This window comes from Amblyraja radiata, chromosome 15, assembly GCF_010909765.2.
Source record: "Amblyraja radiata isolate CabotCenter1 chromosome 15, sAmbRad1.1.pri, whole genome shotgun sequence".
In the NCBI taxonomy this organism is placed as follows: domain Eukaryota; kingdom Metazoa; phylum Chordata; class Chondrichthyes; order Rajiformes; family Rajidae; genus Amblyraja; species Amblyraja radiata.
The window spans coordinates 21515739-21538357 of record NC_045970.1 but is presented as its reverse complement, the minus strand read 5'-3'; the positions used below and the strand labels follow the sequence as shown (position 1 = coordinate 21538357).

Below are 22619 nucleotides of genomic sequence, written 5' to 3'. Positions count from 1 at the left end.
GAGGCGTTGCGTCGCGCCTGGGTCTTGGGACTGTCCCACTTTGGCCATCAGTTCCATGACAGGCTGTTGGCGCGCGAAGATTTTGTTCACTACAAAAATTTCGGAGCCCCTCGCGATGTCGCACACAACTACATACCCCTCTGCACTTCTAAGTGGGACTGGCCCCGCGCAGCCATACGATGCCCGTATGCCTCAACGCGACCACGAGGTCACGTAATTTGCGTGCCAAGGACACGTATGTGGGGCAGGCCCTTAAGTCTCTCATGAATGGGTAACGAGTACCTGAGCTGTTCTCTAGTGTATGATGAAAGAATGGATCGACTGGGCTTATATTCACTGGAATTTAGGATGAGAGGGATTCTTATAGAAAAATATATAATTCTTAAGGGATTGGACAGGCTAGATGCAGGAAAAATGTTCCCCATGGTGGGAGAGTCCAGAGCCAGTGATCACAGTTTAAGAAAAAGGGGTAAGCCATTTAGGACTGAGATGAGGAACTTTTTTTTCACCCCAAGAGTTGTGAATCTGGAATTCTCTGCCACAGAAGGCAGTGGAGGCCAATTCACTGGATGCTTTCAAGATATAGCTCTTAGGTCTTATGGAATCAAGGGATATAGGGAGAAATCAGGAATGGGGTACTGTTTTTGGATGATCAGCCATGATCATATTGAATGGCGGTGCTGGCTCGAAGGGCTGAATGGCCTATTGCTGCACCTATTTTCTATGTTTCTATGTTTCCATGTAAGGCTTATCTGGCTGCTGGTCAATGGTGACCCTCAGTTGGCTGACGCCAATGATTTATCAATCCTGATGCCATTAAATGTCATGGTCGGATGTTTAGACCCTTTCTCGTGGGAGATAGTCATTAATAGGCATACATGATGCAGTAGTCAATTGCCACATCAGCCCGTGCATGAATTTCTCCTGGGTCTTGCCACCTGGTGGCATGAATTGCTTCATTTTCTGAAGAGCTAAATCTGGATTTGAAATATTGTACAAAAGTCCCACTTCAGACCTTACAATGGAAGGAAATCATAGTTGAAGCAACAGAAGACAGAGGAAAGAGAAATAGGAATCTGAGGGGTAACTTTTTCATACAAAGTGTGGTCGGTGTATGGAACGAGCTGCCAGAGGAGATAGTTGAGGCATGTACTATTGCAAAGTTTAAGAAACATTTAGACAAGTACTTGGATAGGACAGCTTTAGAGGGATACGGGCCAAACGCAAGCAGGTGGAACTAGTGTAGATGGGACATGTTGGCCGGCGTGGGCAAGTTGGGCCGAAGGCCATGGTTCTACGCTGTAAGATTCTATGAGAAGTCATTAGTGCCCGAGAAACACCACTGAGGAATGACTACTGTGAAGCCCTGTAGCTAGGGTGTTTGACCTCCTCTTGCCTCATCCAAATTCTTTTGTGCAAATTATGACTCTAACCACTTATTACACTTGTTCAACTTGGCCATTTGTCCCCATGACTTATTTACTAGCTATGTCTGGTAATGACAATACAATGATGAATTTGCCAGACCAATTAATTCACATTATGTTGTGCACTTGATGTTCTTGCAGGCAGCCAAGGTTTCAGACCAAGTAAAAGGGCAGGTCTCCAACAAGCAGAATAGGCAAGGGGTAAGAATGACAGATTCTTGATTAGTACGGGTGTCAGGGGTTATGGGGAGAAGGCAGGAGAATGGAATTGAGAGGGAGAGATAGATCAGCAATTATTGAATGGCATAGTAGACTTGATGGGCTGAATGGCCTAATTCTGCCCCTATAATTTATGAGCATGTGAACTATTTAGGATTTGTGGGCACTTTTACCATCCACCAACCTAAAACAAAGACAGCTATCTTTTTACATGGAGATTGCTCTTTGGCAGTGTTGTGTCATTGGTTACAGTGCCAAGAACATAGCAAATTAACCATTTACTTGGCTGGTGTTTCTTTCTGCTGGTGATGGGGATGATGAGTCTCTTGTGAGATAGAAGGACTTTGGTTTTCTTTATCTTAATACAGAGTTTAAAAGAGGAAAGCAGGAAGGGCAAAGAAATTCCGTAAGTATCGCAGACCATTCCCAGAAAGGGCAACAATTACTGAGAAACAGGCGTACAATGGAGCACGTTGGTGTGATTTGTTTTTGGCCTTGACTGAGCAGCGTTTAACAAGTCTGCTGCCTCGTGGCATCTGCTGTGGAATTACAAGCAATAACCTTTGTCACTCAAAGAGCAAATAATGTTGGAGCAAGCTTGCAGATCTGTTTCCCAGATGGGTTGAATGCACTGACCTACATATTGTCATGAAAACAATGTGCAGAGTTCATTAATTTGACAAATAGCCAAATTTTGCAAGAAAGCACCAGAGTCAAACCCCCTCCTAAAATCGACAGATGGGGGTGTTGCCATTCTGCAGCTTTCTCCTGAAAATGGCACAGGGCAGATACATTATTGATGGGGTTCCATGATGGACAAAATCACAGTAATTCAACAAGTTACAATAAATGAATGTAAATCCATTGATTATTAACAACAAAGTTCAATTTCGAAGAAGCTTCTGCATGGTGCATAAGAGGAAGACATGTACTATCATGCATTTGCACCCCAGCCTAAGTTATATTGCACAACTTTGAACAAATACTATTCCCACTAACACTCCAGCACAATGCATCTGACATTTTAAACTGATTTTTCTATTAGTCTCAAAGACAGAGCTGCCAAAGTCAATATTTAGATCATATTTTACGTTAATACCAGTGTCAGATTTCTAGCCAATACTTCATTTTTTCACAAATGATTGGAAACTAAAACAGAGACTTATGATCAGAAGCTGTCTGGCGAGTCTTTTATGGTCTCAATAGTGAATGAAAGATTACACTTAAAAGACAAACCTGCACCGGGGACTTAAATAGCCAAATAATTAATGACGTCCCATTCAAAGAGATGTTTTCTGCTTAATATAGAAAATAAGATCACATGCATCATTTTTCAAAAAGGTTTCCAAGCGTATATGAAGAATGACACGATCTCGACTGTAATGACTGCAATGCAAATTGCTAACAAGTAGGTACCTTGTTTCTTGCTTCAAAAATAAAACAATTATTTAGATGGAAGACAACCAATTCTTAAATCATTTGCTCAACTGGACATTAACAAGTTGCGATGGCACATTCTAATCTAACAAATATGCAAGGATGTCTTGAGTAGTGATGTTCCCAGATTGTGGAAACTAGTTAGTGAGTAGGTTAAGCTTTGCCTTCATTCTGGTGCCTATCTTCTTCATGAAGTTGACCGTCACACTGTGATGGGTCAGATCAAGTCAAGTCAAGACTTCAAGTCAAGTCAAGTCAAGTTTATTGTCATGTGTCCCTGATAGGACAATGAAATTCTTGCTTTGCTTCGGCATAACAGAACATAGTAGGCAATGACTACAAAACAGATCAGTGTGTCCATATACCATTATAAACGTGAATGCACACATAAATAAATAAACTGAGAAAGTGCAAATAACAGATAATGGGCTAGATTGAGCCCATGTCATTTGAATAGTGCTCAAGAGGCAATATTCCAGACAATAGGGGCAAAGTTCCTATTGCCAAGATACAATACTGATAGCCTTATACAATAGTAGAGTCATACAACATGGAAACAGGCCCAACCTGTCCATGCTACCCATGTTGCCTACTGGAGCTAATTTCATTTGCCTATGTTTGACGCATATTACTCCAAACCTTTTCTATCCATATACTAAATGTCTAAATGTCTTTTAAACATTGTAATCGTACGCACTTCTATCCACAACATTCTGTGAAAAAGTTGCCCTTTAAATGTTTCTCCTACCATGGAAAAAAGGCTGTGACCATTCACCTTATCTATGTCCTCACAATTTTACATATCTCTACAAGGCCAGCACTCAGCCTCCTAAGCTCCTAGGGAAAAAAACAGTCTCTCCTTATGACTCAAGCCCTCTGAGCTCACAACCCTGAGGAGCACCTGTGTTGAGGGTCAGAATGCAGGAAATATTATGACCAATGCCAGTTGCAGATGGTCCCGAAGCCAAGGTCCAGAGATTTTGGGATGAGTAATTAGTATTTCGGCATTTAAGGCTGACCTGTAGTCACTGAATAATAATGATAAACAGCCCAACATAGATATTCTTATTGCCAAGGTGAAAGTTATGCGAAAGAGCTGGTATCCAAATGATAGACCTACAGTGGACTGATTTTTCTGTATGAAATTACAAGGGGTCTAGATTGTCTGGGAAACTGGCACAGATTATGGTTTTACCAATCTTCCAAAGCGCTTAATTGTGCTCAATGTTAGAGATACCAGCTGATGGCCACTGAGACAGGTCGCTATTTCACATAGGGACTGGAATGATGATCGTTGCCTTGCAGCAGATGGGGACAATAGACTGATCAAGTGAAGGGACGAGGAAGTCGGTAAAGGCTGTGGCTAGTTGATTGGTAGATGATTCAGGACCCATCTAGGAACTTCATCCAGGCTGGCTATTTTCCAAGAGTTTACCCGAATGAAAGTAGGTCTTACTTCTGTCAGTGAGATATATGAGAGAGAGAGAGCATGTTCGGGACAGGGGAACATGCATAGGTGTCTGTTTAAGATGGACATAAAAGGCATGGAGCTCATTTGGTAGAGATGTCAGAGATCGCTACTGCTTTCAGCTTGTAGTCCATGATGGTAACTCTGCACTTGTACCTCTAGGTCTCTCTCTAGATCAAGCCCCAGGGCCCTGCTATTTGCTGAGTAAGTCCTGCCCTGGTTTAACATACCAAGATTCAGCACTCCACATTTTTCCAAGTTGAATTTGATCTGCCAATCCTCGGCCCACTTTCCCAGTAGATCTAGATCATTTTGCAACCGTAGATAACCTTCATCACTGTTCACTGTACAACCAATTTAGGTGTCATGCACAAATTTAATAAACATGCTGGCTGCATTCTCTGAATCCATTCTTTTTAGGCACTTAGGCCTGGATTTGTTGAACTCTGTGGCTCCTTGTCAAAGCAAGTCATGCTCAACTAACCACATGTAACCCTTTTAAACTAGTATTAAGCAATTATGTGCTTTTTTTCAGCGACTAAGCTGTAGCCACATGGTCGCAGGGTGACGTCCGTACGGTCGTGAGCAGTCGCCCAAAGAGTCGTACCTTGTTGGAAATTTTCGGCGACCTGCTACAACTATGACGGGTGCCGATAGTCGCCGAAAAAAATCGCATAAGTGGGACACGCCCTTTACCGATGTGCCAATCCGGGTCTTTTCCTGTCTATCCTCTCCAATAATTTTAGAAATCCTTTTCTATATTTACCTTTTATAGCTAAAAAGACAATTTCTTTTCTTTGTGACCGTGCCTTTCTTCCAATGTTATTTCAATGAATCTAATGGTCTTTTGTAACACAGTGCTTAGAGTGTACTCCTATTGTGGTCTAACACTTGGCCCCAGCAGTTTCGGCATCATTAACTTGTCTTTTCATTAAATGTTAATTTATCCATGATTAATTGTATATTTCGTAAATCAGGTTACTGCCTCTGCTAAAATAGTGTTGATTAAACCAAACTAACTCATTGGTTAGCAAGTGTACTGTGGAGTGATTTCATTGTCAGGCTGCAATGCACCACAGCACGCATTCAAAGGGGCATTTCTTCAGGATTGTTCAGCAGCTTTGAAGTGCCGTGATGAAGCCTCACCAAATGGGAGCAGAGGCATGACGGGAGGCAGGTGGGGCTGGTTGCAATTTGAAATTCTGCGCACATGCTGGGCACATTGCAGCCGCCTAAATCAACGCATGAAAGATCACACAATGCACATACCCTGCCGATCAATACAGCTGATCATTGCTGGTCCCGACAGAATGGAAGATGGCATGAAGGCAATCTCGCACACTGAACAAATAACAGCAATTGTATATGCACGGGGACTCTGCCTCGACCTATCATAAGAATTAAGGTTATGCGACTATGGAAGTAGGAGACTTTCCATACAGCAATTGGAATAGTTCACAGGGCCCAAACCAAAAGTTCATGATTAGGTCACTAGTCATTCTAGTTTAATTCTGTTGCTGCTAAATTTGTAGGCTTGTAGATAGAACATCCTCAGTTTCCCCTCCTTTGTTACAATGTCACAGTGCAATTAGTCCTCAGCATTGTAATGGATTAGTTCAACCAATATAAATGGATTGAAGAACTATTCATGCAGTCATGCAGTAAGTAAAATTATTTTTGAACTCAATATGAAGATAAAATAATGGATTAATCACATGCACTTAAATCATACTGCAATCTTATAAATAATCCATTTCATATTGATTCTCTAATTTACTGTTTATTTAGCACTTGATAAAACTGAAAATATATTCCCTCCCCTACTCCGAACTCTCAATAACTTTGCTGTAATTTAGTTTAGTTTAGAGATACAACACGGAAACAGGCCCTTCGGCTTACCGAGTCCATGCCAACCAGCGATCCCCGCACACCGACATCATCCTACACACACCAGGGACAATTTACATTTATACCAAGCCAATCAAACCTACAAATCTGTACATCTTTGGAGTGTGGGAGGAAACCGAAGATCTCCGAGAAAACCCACGGGATTAGGGGGAGAACGTACAAACTCTGTACAGACAGCACCCGTAGTCAGGATGGAACCCGGGTCTCCGGCGCTGCAAGTGCTGTAAGGCAGCAACTCTTCCACTGCACCAATGTGTCGCCCTATTATGTACATTAATGTTCTTTTTAAACACGTACCTGGATATTGAGTCTGCCTCTGTGAGCCCCCAAACCATAACGCTGGACGGTGGATGCATGAAGCTGAAAATCATCCACACGCAGTGTCTCCAGGCCCAGTGGCGGACATTCTGTTAAAGAACAGAAAAATGTAATTCAAAGCTGTGACATATCAAAGCACGATGTTCTCCTGCTATTTATTGCTTCTGACAATTTGAAATATCTATGAGTTAATATTGGCATGGAGTCATACAACATGGAAACAGGCACTTTGGCCTAACTTGCTAATATGCTGAACAACATGTCCCACCAAAATGTGTGAAAAGATTTTGGAATGGCCTGAAAGATGAAGTAAACTTTTCTCGAACAATCAGAAGCAGGCAAAAAGTCAGCAAAAAGATACTCTACAATATTCTATACATTATCTGACTTTTTGGGCGGGATATATATATATATATGTTATATGTTATATGTTATATGTTTTATTTAAGCATATTCTGTTGCTGGTGTCTTTCCTACTGGTAGTTTGAGTCACTATTAAACTAAACGGAGGAGAATTTGCTGTACCAAATCTAACCGGGTGGTGCCACCAGCTGTGGCTGCCTCGCCAACAGTCTGCACGTCTTTTCTTCTTTTTGTTATTTTAAGTATGTGTTAAAAAAGGATGTTTTAGTGTTCCTTGTTTAAGAAGGAACTGCAGATGCTGGAAAATCGAAGGTAGACAAAAATGCTGGAGAAACTCAGCGAGTGAGGCAGCATCTATGGAGCGAAAGAAATAGGCGACGTTTCGGGTCGAGACCCTTCTTCAGACTGATGTGGGGGTGGGGGATGGGGAGGGAAGAAGAAAGGAAGAAGTGGAGAAAGTGGGCTATGGGAGAGCTAGGAAGGGGACGGGAAAGAAGGAGAAAGCAGGGACTACCTAAAATTGGAGAAGTCAATGTTCATACCGCTGAGGTATAAACTACCCAAGTGAAATATGAGGTGCTGCTCCTCCGATTTACAGTGGGCCTCGCTCTGGCCATGGAGGAGGCCCAAGACAGAAAGGTTGGATTCGGAATGGGAGGGGGTGCTGAGCCACCAGGAGATCAGGTTGGTTATTGCTAACCGAGTGGAGGTGTTGGGCGAAGCAATTGCCAAGCCTACGCTTGGTGTCACCGATGTAGAGCAGCTGACACCTAGAACAGCGGATGCAATGGATGAGGTTGGAGGAGGTGCAGGTGAACCTCTGCCTCACCTGGAAAGACTGCTTGGGTCCTTGGATGGAGTCAAGGGGGGAGGAAAAGCAACAAGTGTAGCATTTCCTGCGGTTGCAAGGGAAAGTGCCAGGAGAGGGGGTGGTTTGGGTGGGAAGGGACGAATTGACCAGGAAGTTATGGAGGGAGCGGTCTCTGCGGAAAGCAGACAGGGGAGGAGATGGGAAGATGTGGCCAGTGGTGGGATCCCGTTGGAGGTGGCGAAAATGTCGGCGTATTATTTGTTGTATGTGACGGCTGGTAGGGTGGAAGGTGAGGACAAGGGGGACTCTGCCCTTGTTACGAGTGGGAGGATGGGGAGTGAGAGCAGAGTTACGGGGTACAGAAGAGACCCTGGTGAGAGCCTCATCTATAGTGGAAGAGGGGAACCCCCGTTCCCCAAAGAATGAGGACATCTCCGATGCCAAGTGTTCCTTGGTTTATTTTATGTGGTGGGGGTGGGGGGAGGGGGGAGTTGGGGGAAACTTTTTTCAATATCTTACCTTGACGGAGATGCGATTTTTTTCATATCGTATCTCCATCCCCACTGCGGCCTAACATCGTGGAGTTGGCGGCCTTTCCTGGAGACCGACCCAGCGCTCCATGCTGTGGAAGTCTGTGGGACTTTAACATTGCAGAGCTTGCGATCCCTTTGCCGAGGATCGAAGCTCCACCCGTGGGGCCTGTGGACTTTAACATCGTGAAGCCCGCGGTCTTTGGTAAGAAGAGGCCGACTCGGGAGCTCCATGCTGCGGAGAGTTTCAACTGCCCCAACGTGGGAGTTTCGATCACCCCTACGGGGGCTTCGATCGTCGGCTGCGGGGGCTTTGATCGCCCCGACTGTGGATGGTTCGACTGCCCCGACCGCGGGAGAACAAGAGGAAGCAGATTGAACTTTATAGCCTTCCATCACAATGAGGAATGTGGAATCCACTTTGGATGGATGTATATGTTAACCTTCATGTGGTTGTGAGTCTTGTTACTTTTCACTTAGTACGGCTGTATGGTAACTCAAATTTCACTGTACCTTAATTGTTACATGTGACAATAAACTGACCTTGAATCCTTGAAACCCCAAGCATGTTGTTTTTAGCAGAAGCAGAAGCAGAGCTACACACCTAATGCTGGTGAGGTTAGGTTTGCCCCCTCTATGGTCGGTATGGACAGAGCGGGAAAAATGGCTGTGTTGTAAATATTCTATGATTTTCCTTTTTCTGCAGACATATGTTTGCTAAAAAATGTTAATTATGCCTTTGAGGAAAGATACTGTGGATTTGTAATTTGGATTTGTGTAGTTTGTAAAATTGATATACCCCATGTCTGTTTGTAACCCAACCCAGCTCCACAGATACAAATACATATGCCTATACCAACCACACCATTATTGTACTGGAAATGCAAGGAACAGCAGTTACTGGAATCTTGAGTAAAACAAAAAGTGCTGTAGTAACTCAGTGGGTCAGATTTTGAAGGGTCCCGACTCGAATCATCGCCTTTCCATAATCTCCAGAGATGTTCCTGCTTTGTATTTCACTATTGTACTGGAGTTGCATGTGGCCAGAATGATTAAACTGACACTTCTCGACATAATCAAAATAGCTGTGTAAGATTGTAAATGCTCTATCTAATCTGAGAACTATTGCCTTGCTTTGTGCATGTAAACTATCAACAGAATAAGCCTACATCAGCTAATGTACCTTAGTCTCTTAATCCCTTTCTCTTACGACTTAAATCCCTGCCATGAATATTTCAGTTCCCCACTTGAACTCTGTTTTTCCTTAGCACAGATATGTAAACATTTGACGATAACATACACAATAAAGGAGTTGAACCCATCTCCAGTTTCTCATAGATAATGACATGAGTTGTTGCTCTTCCCAAATGTTCAAGCTGGATGCAGTCAACCCATGAAACACAAATCATAATTCCAATTTAAATTTGCAATGGAAAATAAAATCTGCTGGGTTGTAACATATATTGTTACAATATAATGTTATTTAACAACTGTACTTAATTTAAGTAACATAAATCTGATCTATGTGATGTCTATTGCTATATTTTGAATAAAATATGAATAGGTTTCCAAATAAATCTCATGGATTTAATAAATGTGCATGAGGATTGCATCTAAAACAGTATTTTCTGTCATTATAATGTAATATACTGTCTACCAGGCATGCAAAGACAAGAAGAGGTCACATCCAGTGATGAAAATGGCTGGATTATACAGTAACTGTCTTATATCAAGTATGAACATTTGATCATATCACACTACAGAAGGCAGCAAAGTTGAACAAAAGGATTTACAGTATTTCAAAAATTGTCACAGCTTCTAACAGTGTGATGGAATATCCAGTCATATGGAGAAATAAATGATACCAGTAGATATTGAAGGAAAGATCAGTTTTTTAATGCTTCTGTGTGAAACTGAGAAATGTCACTCAATAAAAAGTGAAATATGCATCATTATCAATCTTTAATAGAGATAAAATATCTGACACAAAACATAGTGCTTATTATCTTAGTACTACCTATAACTGAATCTAAGTGAAATCTTCTCTTTACCGTATTTGATAGGTCATCCTGGTCATTGAACACCCTAGTTATCATTTGGCACACTTCATATAATTGTGGGAAACATTGGGAAGTGCATCAGCCAAGAAATATTATCAGAATTTTCAACTGTTAAGTATCATGGAAGATATTCATTTTACATTAACAGGAAACATAACTGTATGACAATCAAACATGCAACAACGTCATCTTGTTATAGAGTAACACAGCACAGAAACAGACCCTTCAGCCCAACCCATCCATGCTGACCAATGTAACACGTCTAAGCTTGTCCTTTTTTACCCCATTTGACCCATATTCCTCTTCCTATCCATGTACCTGTCGAAGTATCTTTCAAATGCTGTTTAGTTGAGAGATACGGCGCAGAAACAGGCCTTTCGGCCCACCGGGTCCAAGCCGACAAGCGATCCCCGCATATTATCACTATCCTACACACACAAGGGACAATTTTTACATTTACCAAGCCAATTTACTTACATACCTGTACGTCTTTGGACTGTGGGAGGAAACCAAAGAGCTCAGAGAAAACTCATGCAGGTCACGGGGAGAATGTACAAACACTGTACAGACAGCACCTGTAGTCGGGATCGAACCCGGGTCTCTAGCGCTGCAAGCGCTGTAATGCAGCAACTCTACCGCTGTGCCACCGTGGCTGTTATAGTATCTGCCCCAACTCCCTCCTCTGGCTGTTCGTTCCATATGCCCATCATCCTTCGAGTGAAAAGGTTGCCCCTCAGGTTCTTATTAAATATCTCCCCTCTCACCTTAAACCTTTTCCCTCTAGATCTTGGTTCTCCTACCCTAGGTAAAATGCTGTGCATTTGCCTTATTTACTTCCCTCGTGAAGTTACATACCATCATTAGATCACCTCACAATCTCCTGCGCTCCAAGGAATAAATTCCTATCCTGTTCAAACTCTCCGTATAGCACAGACCCTAGAGTCCTGGCAACATCCTTGTAAACCTTCTAAGTACTCTTTCCAGCTTAATGGTTTCCTTCCTATAAAACTGAACACAATACTCCAAATGCAGCCTCACAAATGTCTTGTGCAGTACAACTGTAACATTCTGCTCTATCTTCTATACTTAGTACAAGGGGCTGGAGTAACTCAGCAGGACAGCAAGCAGGTTAGTGTGAAGAAGAGTCTCATCTATCCATGTTCTCCAGAGATGCTGATGGACCTGCTGAATTACTCCAACCCTTTGTGTCCTTTTGTATCTTAGTCAGCATCTGCAGTTGCTTTTTTCTTTACTCAGTACCCTGATTAATGGAAACTAACATACCAAAAGCCTTCTTTACCACCCTATCTACCTGTGATCCCACTCTCTGAGAACCATGTACTTGTACTCATGGATCCCTCTGCTCTACAACACTCCGCAGGCCCCTACCATTCATTGTGAAGGTCCTGTCCTGGTTTGATCCCAAAATGCAACACCTCACACTTATCTGTATTGAATTCCATTAGTCATTCCTCAGCCTACCTGCTCAGCTGATCAAGATCCTGCTGTGAATTTTGATAATTATTTTCACAGTCTACGATATCACCTGCTTGAGTATCATCTGCAAATTTACTAATCTTGCCTTGTGTATTCTCACCCAAATCATTGATATAAACCACGAACAGCAATGGGCCAGCACTGATCTCTGAGGCACACCACTAGCCACAAGCTAGACACACCATTAGTCACACCACTAGTCACAAGCTAGTCACACCACTAGTCACAAGCTAGTCACACCACTAGCCACAAGCTAGACACACCATTAGTCACACCACTAGTCACAAGCTAGTCACACCACTAGCCACAAGCTACTACCAAAATAACTTTCTACCACCACCCCCTGCTTTCTTCCCGGAAGCCAATTTTACCTGCAGTCAGCTATCCCTCCCTGGATCCTACACAATCTTACCTTCCAGAGCAGCATACCATGCCAAACCTTATCTAAGGCCTTGCTGGTCCATATAGACTGTATCTACATCCTTGCCCTCATCAACCTTCTATGCAACTTATTTTAAAAAAAATCAAACTCGCCCATATCTAAAAATTATATATATATATATATATATATATATATATATATATATATATATATATATATATATATATATATATATATATATATATATATATATATATATATATATATATATATATATATATATCTCTCTCTCAATGCAACGTCTTGTACACTTTTTTCTATAGCTTTCCCTAGTCTTCTCTGATATATCTGAGCAGGCTCGGGAGATCTACCTACATATGCCTTAAAATGTCCAGCACCTTCTCAACTGTAATACAGATTGTCCTGCAGACTAACTGCCCCAAGTTCCCCAGTCTTTGTGGCTTTCTCTATGATAAAAAACAGAGGAGAAATACTTGTTAAGGCCATTTAAACATATTTAAGCACAATACAAGGAGAGATGAAACAACACTGGCAATTTCTAGTCCTCAAATAATATTGCACAACAGAATCATCTTACAGAACACTATTAATTTTTTCACTAAATAACTCGACTTCAATTTGCTGCGGTCTCCCTGTCCCCTTGATTAATCTCCTCCACATAATCACATATTCTCTGCGCATTGATTATATTAAAACTATTCCATCCCTGTTCTGTGTTCTTGCCCCAGTTACATTGCTTGAGGGATTTATAATGATATATGGAAATACAAAGAGGGATTAAAAATGTTTGGATCACATTAATATCAGGCACCTATCGGTCCTGAAGGCAGAGATTAATTGATTTTTTTTTGCTAAGTATGCCATAAAGGTAATAGCAAATCAGTAATTTGTGAACTTCAATTTTATTTCCATTGCCAGTCAATGCAATAGAAATTCAGGCAACTCGAAAGCAAGCTTCTTCATTATCATTCATATATCCATGTACCAGCTACAAGGAGAGGTTGAACAGACAGAATTGTTTTCTCTGGAACGTTAGAGATTGAGGGAGCCCTGACAGAAGTATATCAAATTATGAGAGGCATAGAGAGGTAGACAGAAAGGTTTGCCCAGGTAGCAAATATTAAATACCAAATGGATTATGTCCAGGCAGATAAGAGTTTGTCCTAGCATCAGGCAATGTCAGCTGAAGGGCCTGTTCCTGTATTGAACTGTTCTATATTCCATGTTCTAAAATGAAAGACTCTAAGATCCCACTATTGTGGTTGGTGTAAATGAATGTGAAAAAGGCGCACAGCTCTTAAATGTGAATGTTTGTCCCAAATGTTTAAACCTTCGATACTCTAAAATAAACGGATACATAACCCACCAGGTGAATTACTTAAAACCAAGAAGCAGACTGAAAAGATAGCAAGAATCATGTGGTGATTAGCAGGTGGTAATTAGCAGGAATTATGTCAGCAGCTTAACTTCTCTGTTCTCATTCTGAAGGTCCAGACATGGAAATTATGTTGTACTTGCAGTCTCTTTTACTAATGCTTCTCTGTTGCTTCTGCAAATACTTTAAAAGGCTTTCTTTCACTTTCTTAGTTTAGTTCAGTTTAGATGTACTGTGTGGAACAGGTCCGACCAACGCTATCCTGCACACACTAGAGAATATTTACAATTTTACCAAGCCAATTACCCTACAAACCTGTACATCTTTGAAGTGTTTTAGGCAACCGGAGCAGACAGACAAAACCCACGCAGGTCACGGGGTGAACGTACAAACTTTGTACAGACAGCACCGGTAGTCAGGATCTAATCCGGGTCTCTGCCGCTGTGTGGCAGCAACTCTACCGCAGCGGCACTGTGCCATCCCCTTTCTGCAGAAATAATGTGGACAAACAGGAGGTAACAGGTGTGATTGCCAAATAGCACAGGCAAGAAGATCACAAGAGGCATCGTAGAAGCAATGGGCCAATCCAGGCTGCAATACAGTTGGACAGTTGACTCCTGAATACCTTTGGCCAATGACAATTCAAGAATATGCTTGACAATAGCTGTACTGATGAACACAATCTCAAGACTTGCACAGGCAGTGAAGGTCTTGTGTTTCCTATTAAGTAGCCACAAAAAGGGACTGAGTGATTATCATTGATTGCAATATGGGCAGATCACTAAATTAGTGTTGTTTGTGTATTAAAGTGATTGCTGCACATAGCCAATGCTAACAGCCATCCTAATCAACAGCATATGTTAACATCCCAGCCAATCTCTTAACTTGCCAGCAGCAGTTATGACTGGCTCAGATTCCTAAAGATAATCTCCCTCCTCTGAAAGTGATGTTTTCTGCCTGGAGCAGAAGCTGGCAGGCACTCAGTAATAATCAGATCCAAAAGGAATTGTATTACCTCAAAGAGTATGGCCTCCAAAGAGTCTGGATGCTGCATCGGAGGCCTTGATCAAGATAGGTGACAGTAAGGGTGGGGAGAGGATAGGCGCGTGCCAGGATTGTAGGCCAAGAACCTTGTGCAGCTTTTGGGGGAAACAATTCACAGGACTACCAGTAAGCAAAGGCACATGGAAGGGAAACAACAGAGGAATAGACAAGTAACTAGCTAACACCTTGATTTCATTTATTAATCTGCTGTGGAAAATTGTGGAGTTTTTTTACATTTTTGTTTTGAGAAGAAGCCCATATGCTGGTGGTTAGTGGTATGAGAAAGAAGCACATATTGCACTTAAATTAGTATTTTGGCAACAATGAGGAAAAGTTGAGGCAATATTGCTACTGTTGTCTTCGCTGTTGTCCAATTCTTCATCCCCTTCCTAACAATATGTGGCAAGCAGCAGGATCGATGGTTTAGTTATGCATCACACAGCAGGCTACATGAAGCCTGATTCCCGAGTGGGACAAGCTATGTGGGGTTTGTCCAGAGCAGAATAGGTGTCGAAAAGATAGCTTTGATCTGGCAATGTTCTGTTCTGTCACATTTTGTGTGGTTTTCATTAAAGATTTCATATATGGTTGTGCATAAGTTGTGAATGGGAGTGAACGATGCAATCAGAGGATAGACCTTGATGCCAAGCAGCCATCATGCGGTTTCCGCAGTGTGTCAATTCTGCTGATGTATGAGACCAAGACATCACAGCCACCGTCAATATACATAGTGTTAAAGTACACAATCATTGCCACACACCAGCTGCAAACTGGGGGACCTGAAGCCCACATGGTTCTGGTGTAAGACACAACTAACACATGGGATCCCCATAGTCAATGCCACCTGCACCATAGAGACACTGACATCCAAGCAAAGCCACCTGGCCACATTGGTCTTGAGTGAGAGAGAAATATGGTTATGTCCCTTTCACCTCAACAGCCAGAGTGGGCGACATTAAGCAAAAATTAAGGTTAAACTCCAAGATGTTTCCAATGTCTTCAGCCGAAGTCTTGAAAGAAGAAGATTATGCAAATATTCACAAATGCAATCATCTTGACAACAACTGACAGCACTGTGATTTAAAAGAATAAAAAAGCTGAAAATAGTTAGCAGGTCAGACGGCATCTGTGTGGAGGGAAACTTGAGTTTCGACCTGATGACCTTTCACCACAATGACAAACCATTCCTTGCTTTGTTTTGAAGTTGGGATATTGGCTGCAGCAGGTAGCAAATTTCAATGTCATCCATACTATGTCATTAATACCTGATATGAACATACACATTAGAACAGGAGTAGGTCAATTGGCCCCTTAAGCATCCTCCATCATTTAATACCAAATGTTACCTAAACACATTCCCATCCATCCACAGAAACCTTTCATCCCTTACTAGGACATACTGTATATCCCATTTTTTTTTAAATATTCAAAAACTGTTTTCACCACCTTTTTAGGAAGAGTTAAAAATATTCACCTTATCCTTACCTTAAATGGACAACCCTTTATTTTTAGACAGCAACCCCTAAATATATATTATCCCAAGGAACGTATATGTTTCAATCTATCAACTTTCTCAACATCAGCCCATATAAATTTCAACCTTTTCAACCTTTTCTCAAAAGGCAACCTATCTACTTCATGTATTGGTTTAGTAAACCTCCTGTCTGCCGCTTCTAATACAGTTCGAATAGAGGACTTTAATACTGTAAATAGTATTTCAAATCTGGTATCAAGAATGCCTTGTATAACTGAAGCATAGTTCAGTTCCCCTGGAAATAAATGAAAGAAATGAAAGAATTCTGAAATAAATGTATAAATAAAAGTTTTCCTAATTACGTGTAGTTACTGCAGTCTAATGTTGTTTGAATCAAATGCAGCCCAGAGTTCTACAATGTCTCGCCATTTTGATAAATCCTTCTTCTTAATTCTTCCTGCTTAGACAATTTAACATCTTACCACATTATGGTCCATTTGTAGATCTTTGCCCACTCACATAGCCTATGTATATCCTTTTGTATCCTCATTTCTTCCTCTTCACAACTTACTTTCTACCTACCTTTGTACTATAAGCAAATTTAAACCATACCTTAGATACTTTCATCCAAATCATTTATACATATCGTGAAAAGTTGTCACCCCAGCACTGATTCATATGACAAGCCACACATCACATCTTACCAACCAAGAAGATAAATCATTTATGCTGCTCTCTGTTTCTGTCAGCCAGCCAACCACCTATTGATGCCAACATTTTACTTCCCATGCAATGAATTTTATGCAATAAACGTTCTTCTGATCTTCATCAAATGCATTCTGGAAATTTGAGAATGGTAAATTCGCCATTTCTCCCTTATCCATAGCACTTGTTACTTCTGCGAAGAAGTCCCTTACACAGAACTACGTTGACTTTGCCTGATTCATTTGATTGCTTCCAACTGACCCGCAAAATTGTTTTTAATGATAATTTCTGCGTTTTCCTTCATGCAGGGGAATTGCTCATGGAACACCTTCAGAAAATATCATCTCGGGCTGACCTCCTTCCTCCATTCCTCCTCCTTCTATCAGCAGCTTGTGCCAGTATCCATTGCCAAAGCTCAATATCTCAGTCATACCATGCTTCAGTAGATCTACTGTATCTCAGTGGATGATGGTGGTAGCAAAATTAGCTCAAGACACTTCCAGTTTCCAGCTTCTGCTATGGGGCTCCTCAAGCAACTAGACTAGCCTTGTGGGAAAGGAAACAGTGAAAACCACCACCACGTAAAGATGCCAATCCCAACCAAGGAACAGATACCACCTGGTCACAGGTGTGACTGGAAGACCTGGAAGTTCCTCAATAGGCTTCGTACAGGGATGGGCCAATGCAAGACCAATATGAGCAAATGGGGCTTTGCAGATGCGGCAGACACAGAATGTGAATGTGGAACATCTGTACAATCCATGCTGCACCTACTAAGATGTCCACTTCTTGGGAAACAATGCTGCCTGGAAGATCTAGCGATGGCAAATGAGAAGGCTGTCCACTGTGCAAGAGCCTGGCCGAACATTTGAAACATAGATGATGGACACGAAAGAAGAAGACCATGCCTCAAATAAACCGCTAACTCTGCACTTGCAGTGCAACAGCATTTTTTGCACAGAAGATTTGAATTCAGCAAATGTTGTTTAGCATATGCCATACCACTCCCTCCAGATTTTTGTAACTTTAGCAATTATACAAAATTATATAATAGATAAATGAACCTAAGAGGTTAAGAAGTTAACAAAGACTTATCCCACCCCGGTCATTCCTTCTTCTCTCTGCTCCCGTCTGGCAGAAGGTACAGAAGCTTGAAAGTGTGCATCGCCAGTCTCAGGGACAGCTTCTTCCCCAATGGAATAAGACATCTGAATGGTCATAGAGTCAGTCATGCAGTGCGGAAACAGACCTTTCGGCCCAACCTGTAACACCACTTTCAAGGAAGTATGTACCTGCACTCCTACCATGTTACTCTGCGACACTCCCCAGACTCCCACCATTCACTGTGTAGGCCTTGCCCATGTTAGATGTTCTAAAATGCATCACCTCACATTTCTCTGTATTGTACCGTCTGATTCACCTCTACCCCATTGCAGACATTGGACCATCTATGGAACTGATGCACTATAATGCTGAGATCTATATTCTGCAAACTTGTATCTTACACTTTTCTCCATTTATTGTACTTGAGTTTGACATGAGTGTATTTATGTACAGTATTATCAGATCTGAATGGATAACATGCAAAACAAAGTGACAATGATTACTCTAAACTGGGAAATGGTTGCAGGAAAATTGATTGAACATTCACATCTTTCCCAGTTCCTACATGTAAAGAAGTCAAGTCTGACACACTTGTAGCTTTACTTAACGTTTAATGATCACACAGGTTAGACACGTTCCAGCACTGACTGCTTACAGTCTATCACCATGCTGGAACCAGGGGAGAGAGAGAGAGAGAGAGAGAGAGAGTTATTATACTTGATAACTAAGGCGTGGATAGTGGTACTGAGGTAGCTATATTATTGGTTGCATGCATGAACCATCTACACTACATTTCCCCATGAAACTGCACATTCATGCCTTCATTGGTGCTTCTGATAATATTAACATTCACCAGTGTAAATAGGTTTTGCATTTTACTGAACTGAAGAAACTAAAGAAGGGTCTCGCCCGAAACGTCACCCATTCCTTCTCTCCAGAGATGCTGCCTGTCCCGCTGAATTACTCCAGCATTTTGTGTCTACCTTTGCATTTTACACTCTGCTTGAATCTCTTTACTATGGCAAAAAAGCTGGTCAAATGTTAAATTTACTTAAATAAAAAGCGACAATGCTGAAAATACACATGTCAGGCAGTATCGGCAAATAGAAAGAGAGGTCAACTTTTCAGATTGAAAACTTCTTGTCAGATCTTTGGCTGAAAACATAAATCCTGTTACTCATTCCATAGATACTTGTCCACCTGAAAACTTCCAGCAGTTTCTGTTTTTATTTCGTATTACTAGTCAAAATAGTGAGATCTAGTGTTGATGGGGCATCTTGATTGGCATGGACAAGTAGGGCTGAAGAGCCTGTTTCAATGCTGTATGACTATGACTTACTGCATTGGTACTTTTTTTATTATTTTCATCACTGTTAAATTATTTTGGTCTTGATGCTTAATGCAAATATTTGCAAAAATATTTTGTGGTTGGAGGCAAGCATCATCTCCACTGGAAAATAGAATATCGGTATAATATTTCAGTGATTTACGAAAGCAGCGTTAAAAATGTGTAGCCACATGTTTAAATAATTTCCCCAAAATCAGCCAAATTATCAGTTGATAATGTTAAGCTAGAGTGAAAATGTTTTCCCAAGTAACTCGGTCCATGAAATTCTCTTGAGCATCTAAGCTATGTCTGTTGTAGGGGCTGAATTTCAATAGACCCTGGAATAAGTAATCTGACACTTTCTCAGGCAGGGAATGGCTTAAGCCAAATGGAAGTCAAAAATGGGAAAGGAAGTAAAATATTGAGAGTTAATATAATCAACTTAACTTTAAGCAAAATTAGGATGGTAATGAATGATTAATTTTGTTCTGATAGAAGACGTGCAAAGATAAACTGTTTTCTAATACATTAATTTTCAAGAGATGGTGTGAATGGCAAGGCCAACATACATTGCCCATCACTAATTGCTCCAAGAAGATAGGTATGAGCCACCTATAGTCACTTCCACAAACCACTCCAGTCCACCTGGTAAAGGTACCCCGGTTGTACAATTGGATTGAGAATTCCACGACATATACTGAAGAAAAAATGGTGTATGTTTAAGTCACAATATCGAGTAACCTGGAGGGGAATTTGCAGTTTATGGTGTTTCTACAAGCCTGCTACTCTTGTTTGACTGAGGTCATGGGTGCTGACGAGGGAGCTGTAGCAATGAGCTGAAGTTTGTTCAACACTGTACTCATTGCAGCCACCAATGAAGATGGAAAGATTCAACTATTAAGCTGGTAGGTGGGGTACCAGGCAAATGAGATTTGTCCTGAGAGGCCGGGCAATTGAGATTTGCACACATGCAGCTAAATGGAGGGTATCCCTACTTTCCAGGCATGTTTCTTTAAATGGAAAAGGTTTTCGAGAGTCATGTTGTAACCAGTAACAGAACTGTTCTTGCAGAAAGTATCCAGCTAAGTTCCCAATCAATGTTGGTTAAATCAAAATGATTGATTGGAAGCATTGATGATAACAGCAGCCACTGAGGATGCCTGAGCAGTGCGTACCCATTGTCTGCCATATTCAGCACCTCTCTTGGGTCAACAGAAAACAGCAAACATGCTTGTGAAAGTGTGTATCTATAACTCTCGTAAGGTCATAAGTGATAGGAGTCGAATTAAGCCATTCAGCCCATCAAGTCTACTCCACCATTCAATCATGGCTGATCTATCTCTCCCTCCTAATCCCATTCTCCTGCCTTCTCTCCATAACCTCTGTCACCCGTACTAATCAAGAATCTATCTATCTCTGCCTTAAAAATATCCATTGACTTGGACTCCACGGCTTACTGTGGCAAAGAATTCCACAGATTCACCACCCTCTCATGCCTGATCATCGACTCGCAAGGTACTATGGATAATTGAAACAAAGTTCCTCAATACTATATTATGTCAGCTATTTTTCATGGCAATAGATTTATTGAGATTTGTAGGTAATTGGGTGATCTAATCCTCTTTTCGGCACCAAAGAAAGGGTTTTGTGCAGTATATGAACCTCTAAGCAGATTGAAAGTAAAAAGTTCCACTACTTAATCATCGTGCCATTATGCAGTCCATTGAGAAATAAAACAAGCACAAATTAGACTTAAATGGATCTAGAAAATATGCAAAAGGGTATACTGAATCTTGCGGCTTTTGGTTCAAAAACTTAGTAAGCATAAAGCGGCCTTTTCACGGGGCGACTTGACGCAAGAGTTAACCGGAGTTTAACATCGTGGGAACCTCGTGCGGTAACAGTACGGCATTCGTGGACCACCGTGGACCACCGTAGCGCTAACGGCAGGTCATCGTGTAACTTGGTCACTCGGGAGAAAATTCAAGAAAGTTTGAATTTCTCCAAGATTGACTTGTACATTTGTGGTTGAGTATTGCAACATTATATGGACGTAGTGGCCAGTGCGATATCCGTAATAACTCTTGCGGGTACCGTGGGAACTCCTGCGAATAGTGAACCCGGAAGCTGGACAGAGGGGACAGAAGGTGAGTAAAAATATCGACAAGGGAACATGTGTCCTTCGAGGACGTCCCACCTAATTGTCATTGTTGGATAATCTTTTTAACAGGAACACTTGCAGAGATGGCTCCCAGAAAATCTCAAAGAAAGGGGGTAAAGCGTGTCAGAGATGTTTTTGCCATGTTGCGCTATTCAATTTCTATATTGTTTCAGTTTCTATATCTATATTGTTGCTCTATTCAGTTTCCCAGGGGGTCGGGACGGGACTGGAGTTGGGAGGGAAAGGTGGGGGAGTCGAGGGAGAGGAGGGGGAGACAGATGGGGGTGTCTTCATTTACTGGCGGCGGGTGTCTGTCACTGAAACAGGCAGGTGAGATTTCACATCCACCTTGTGTGTGCCTCTCTCTCTCTCTCCCTCCCTCTTACACAGGCTGAGAGACTCTGCCTCTGTGAGTGTACGTCTCTTTCTCCCCCTCTCCCACACACAGTAAGACCGAGGTACTGTGCTCAGTCCATCTGTATCTCCCACATACACAGTAAAATATGTCTCCAAATGAGCCAATTCAACCAAGGGAGGATATTTATAGTGTGTGAAAAAAAAAGTTACGATGTAGTTCACGATGTTCATTCAAGATTTAACGCGAAAGCTCGGGAAACGGCCAAGTCACTCGCACAAATAACATAAATGCCGAGTACCGTGGGAACTCTTTATCTATCCCCGTTATATCGTGCGAGACTCGTGCTGGACCACGACCTCTTCACTCTTGTGACATCTTGCGTCAACTCGCCCCGTGAAAAGGCCGCTTAAAGGTCAATTACTTTAGAGACATAGAGGTTTCAGAGATGTAATTAAGGTTTTGTAACTGAAGTAACAGTATAAATAGTTTGAAATGAATTTGGATGGCATGAGCACAAAACCCACATGTAAAATTTGGGCTGGGAATACCTTAAAATAACCTGCTCCTAAGGAGTAGTTGGCTGAATAATAATTTGGCTTTCATTCTATCTCACTCCATTTCAATCATGTG

The 22619-nt window shown here is 41.6% G+C and overlaps 1 protein-coding gene across 1 annotated transcript in view; it reads right to left on the bottom strand.

Annotated features, from left to right (window-relative positions):
• cpxm2 (carboxypeptidase X, M14 family member 2) overlaps positions 1-22619 on the bottom strand; it is a 160629-nt gene that overhangs the window by 113841 nt on the left and 24169 nt on the right. Inside the window, exon 3 of the mRNA XM_033033761.1 lies at positions 6757-6866. Within this exon, the coding sequence (XP_032889652.1) occupies positions 6757-6866 (110 nt within the window). The remainder of the gene's footprint in view (positions 1-6756; positions 6867-22619) is intronic.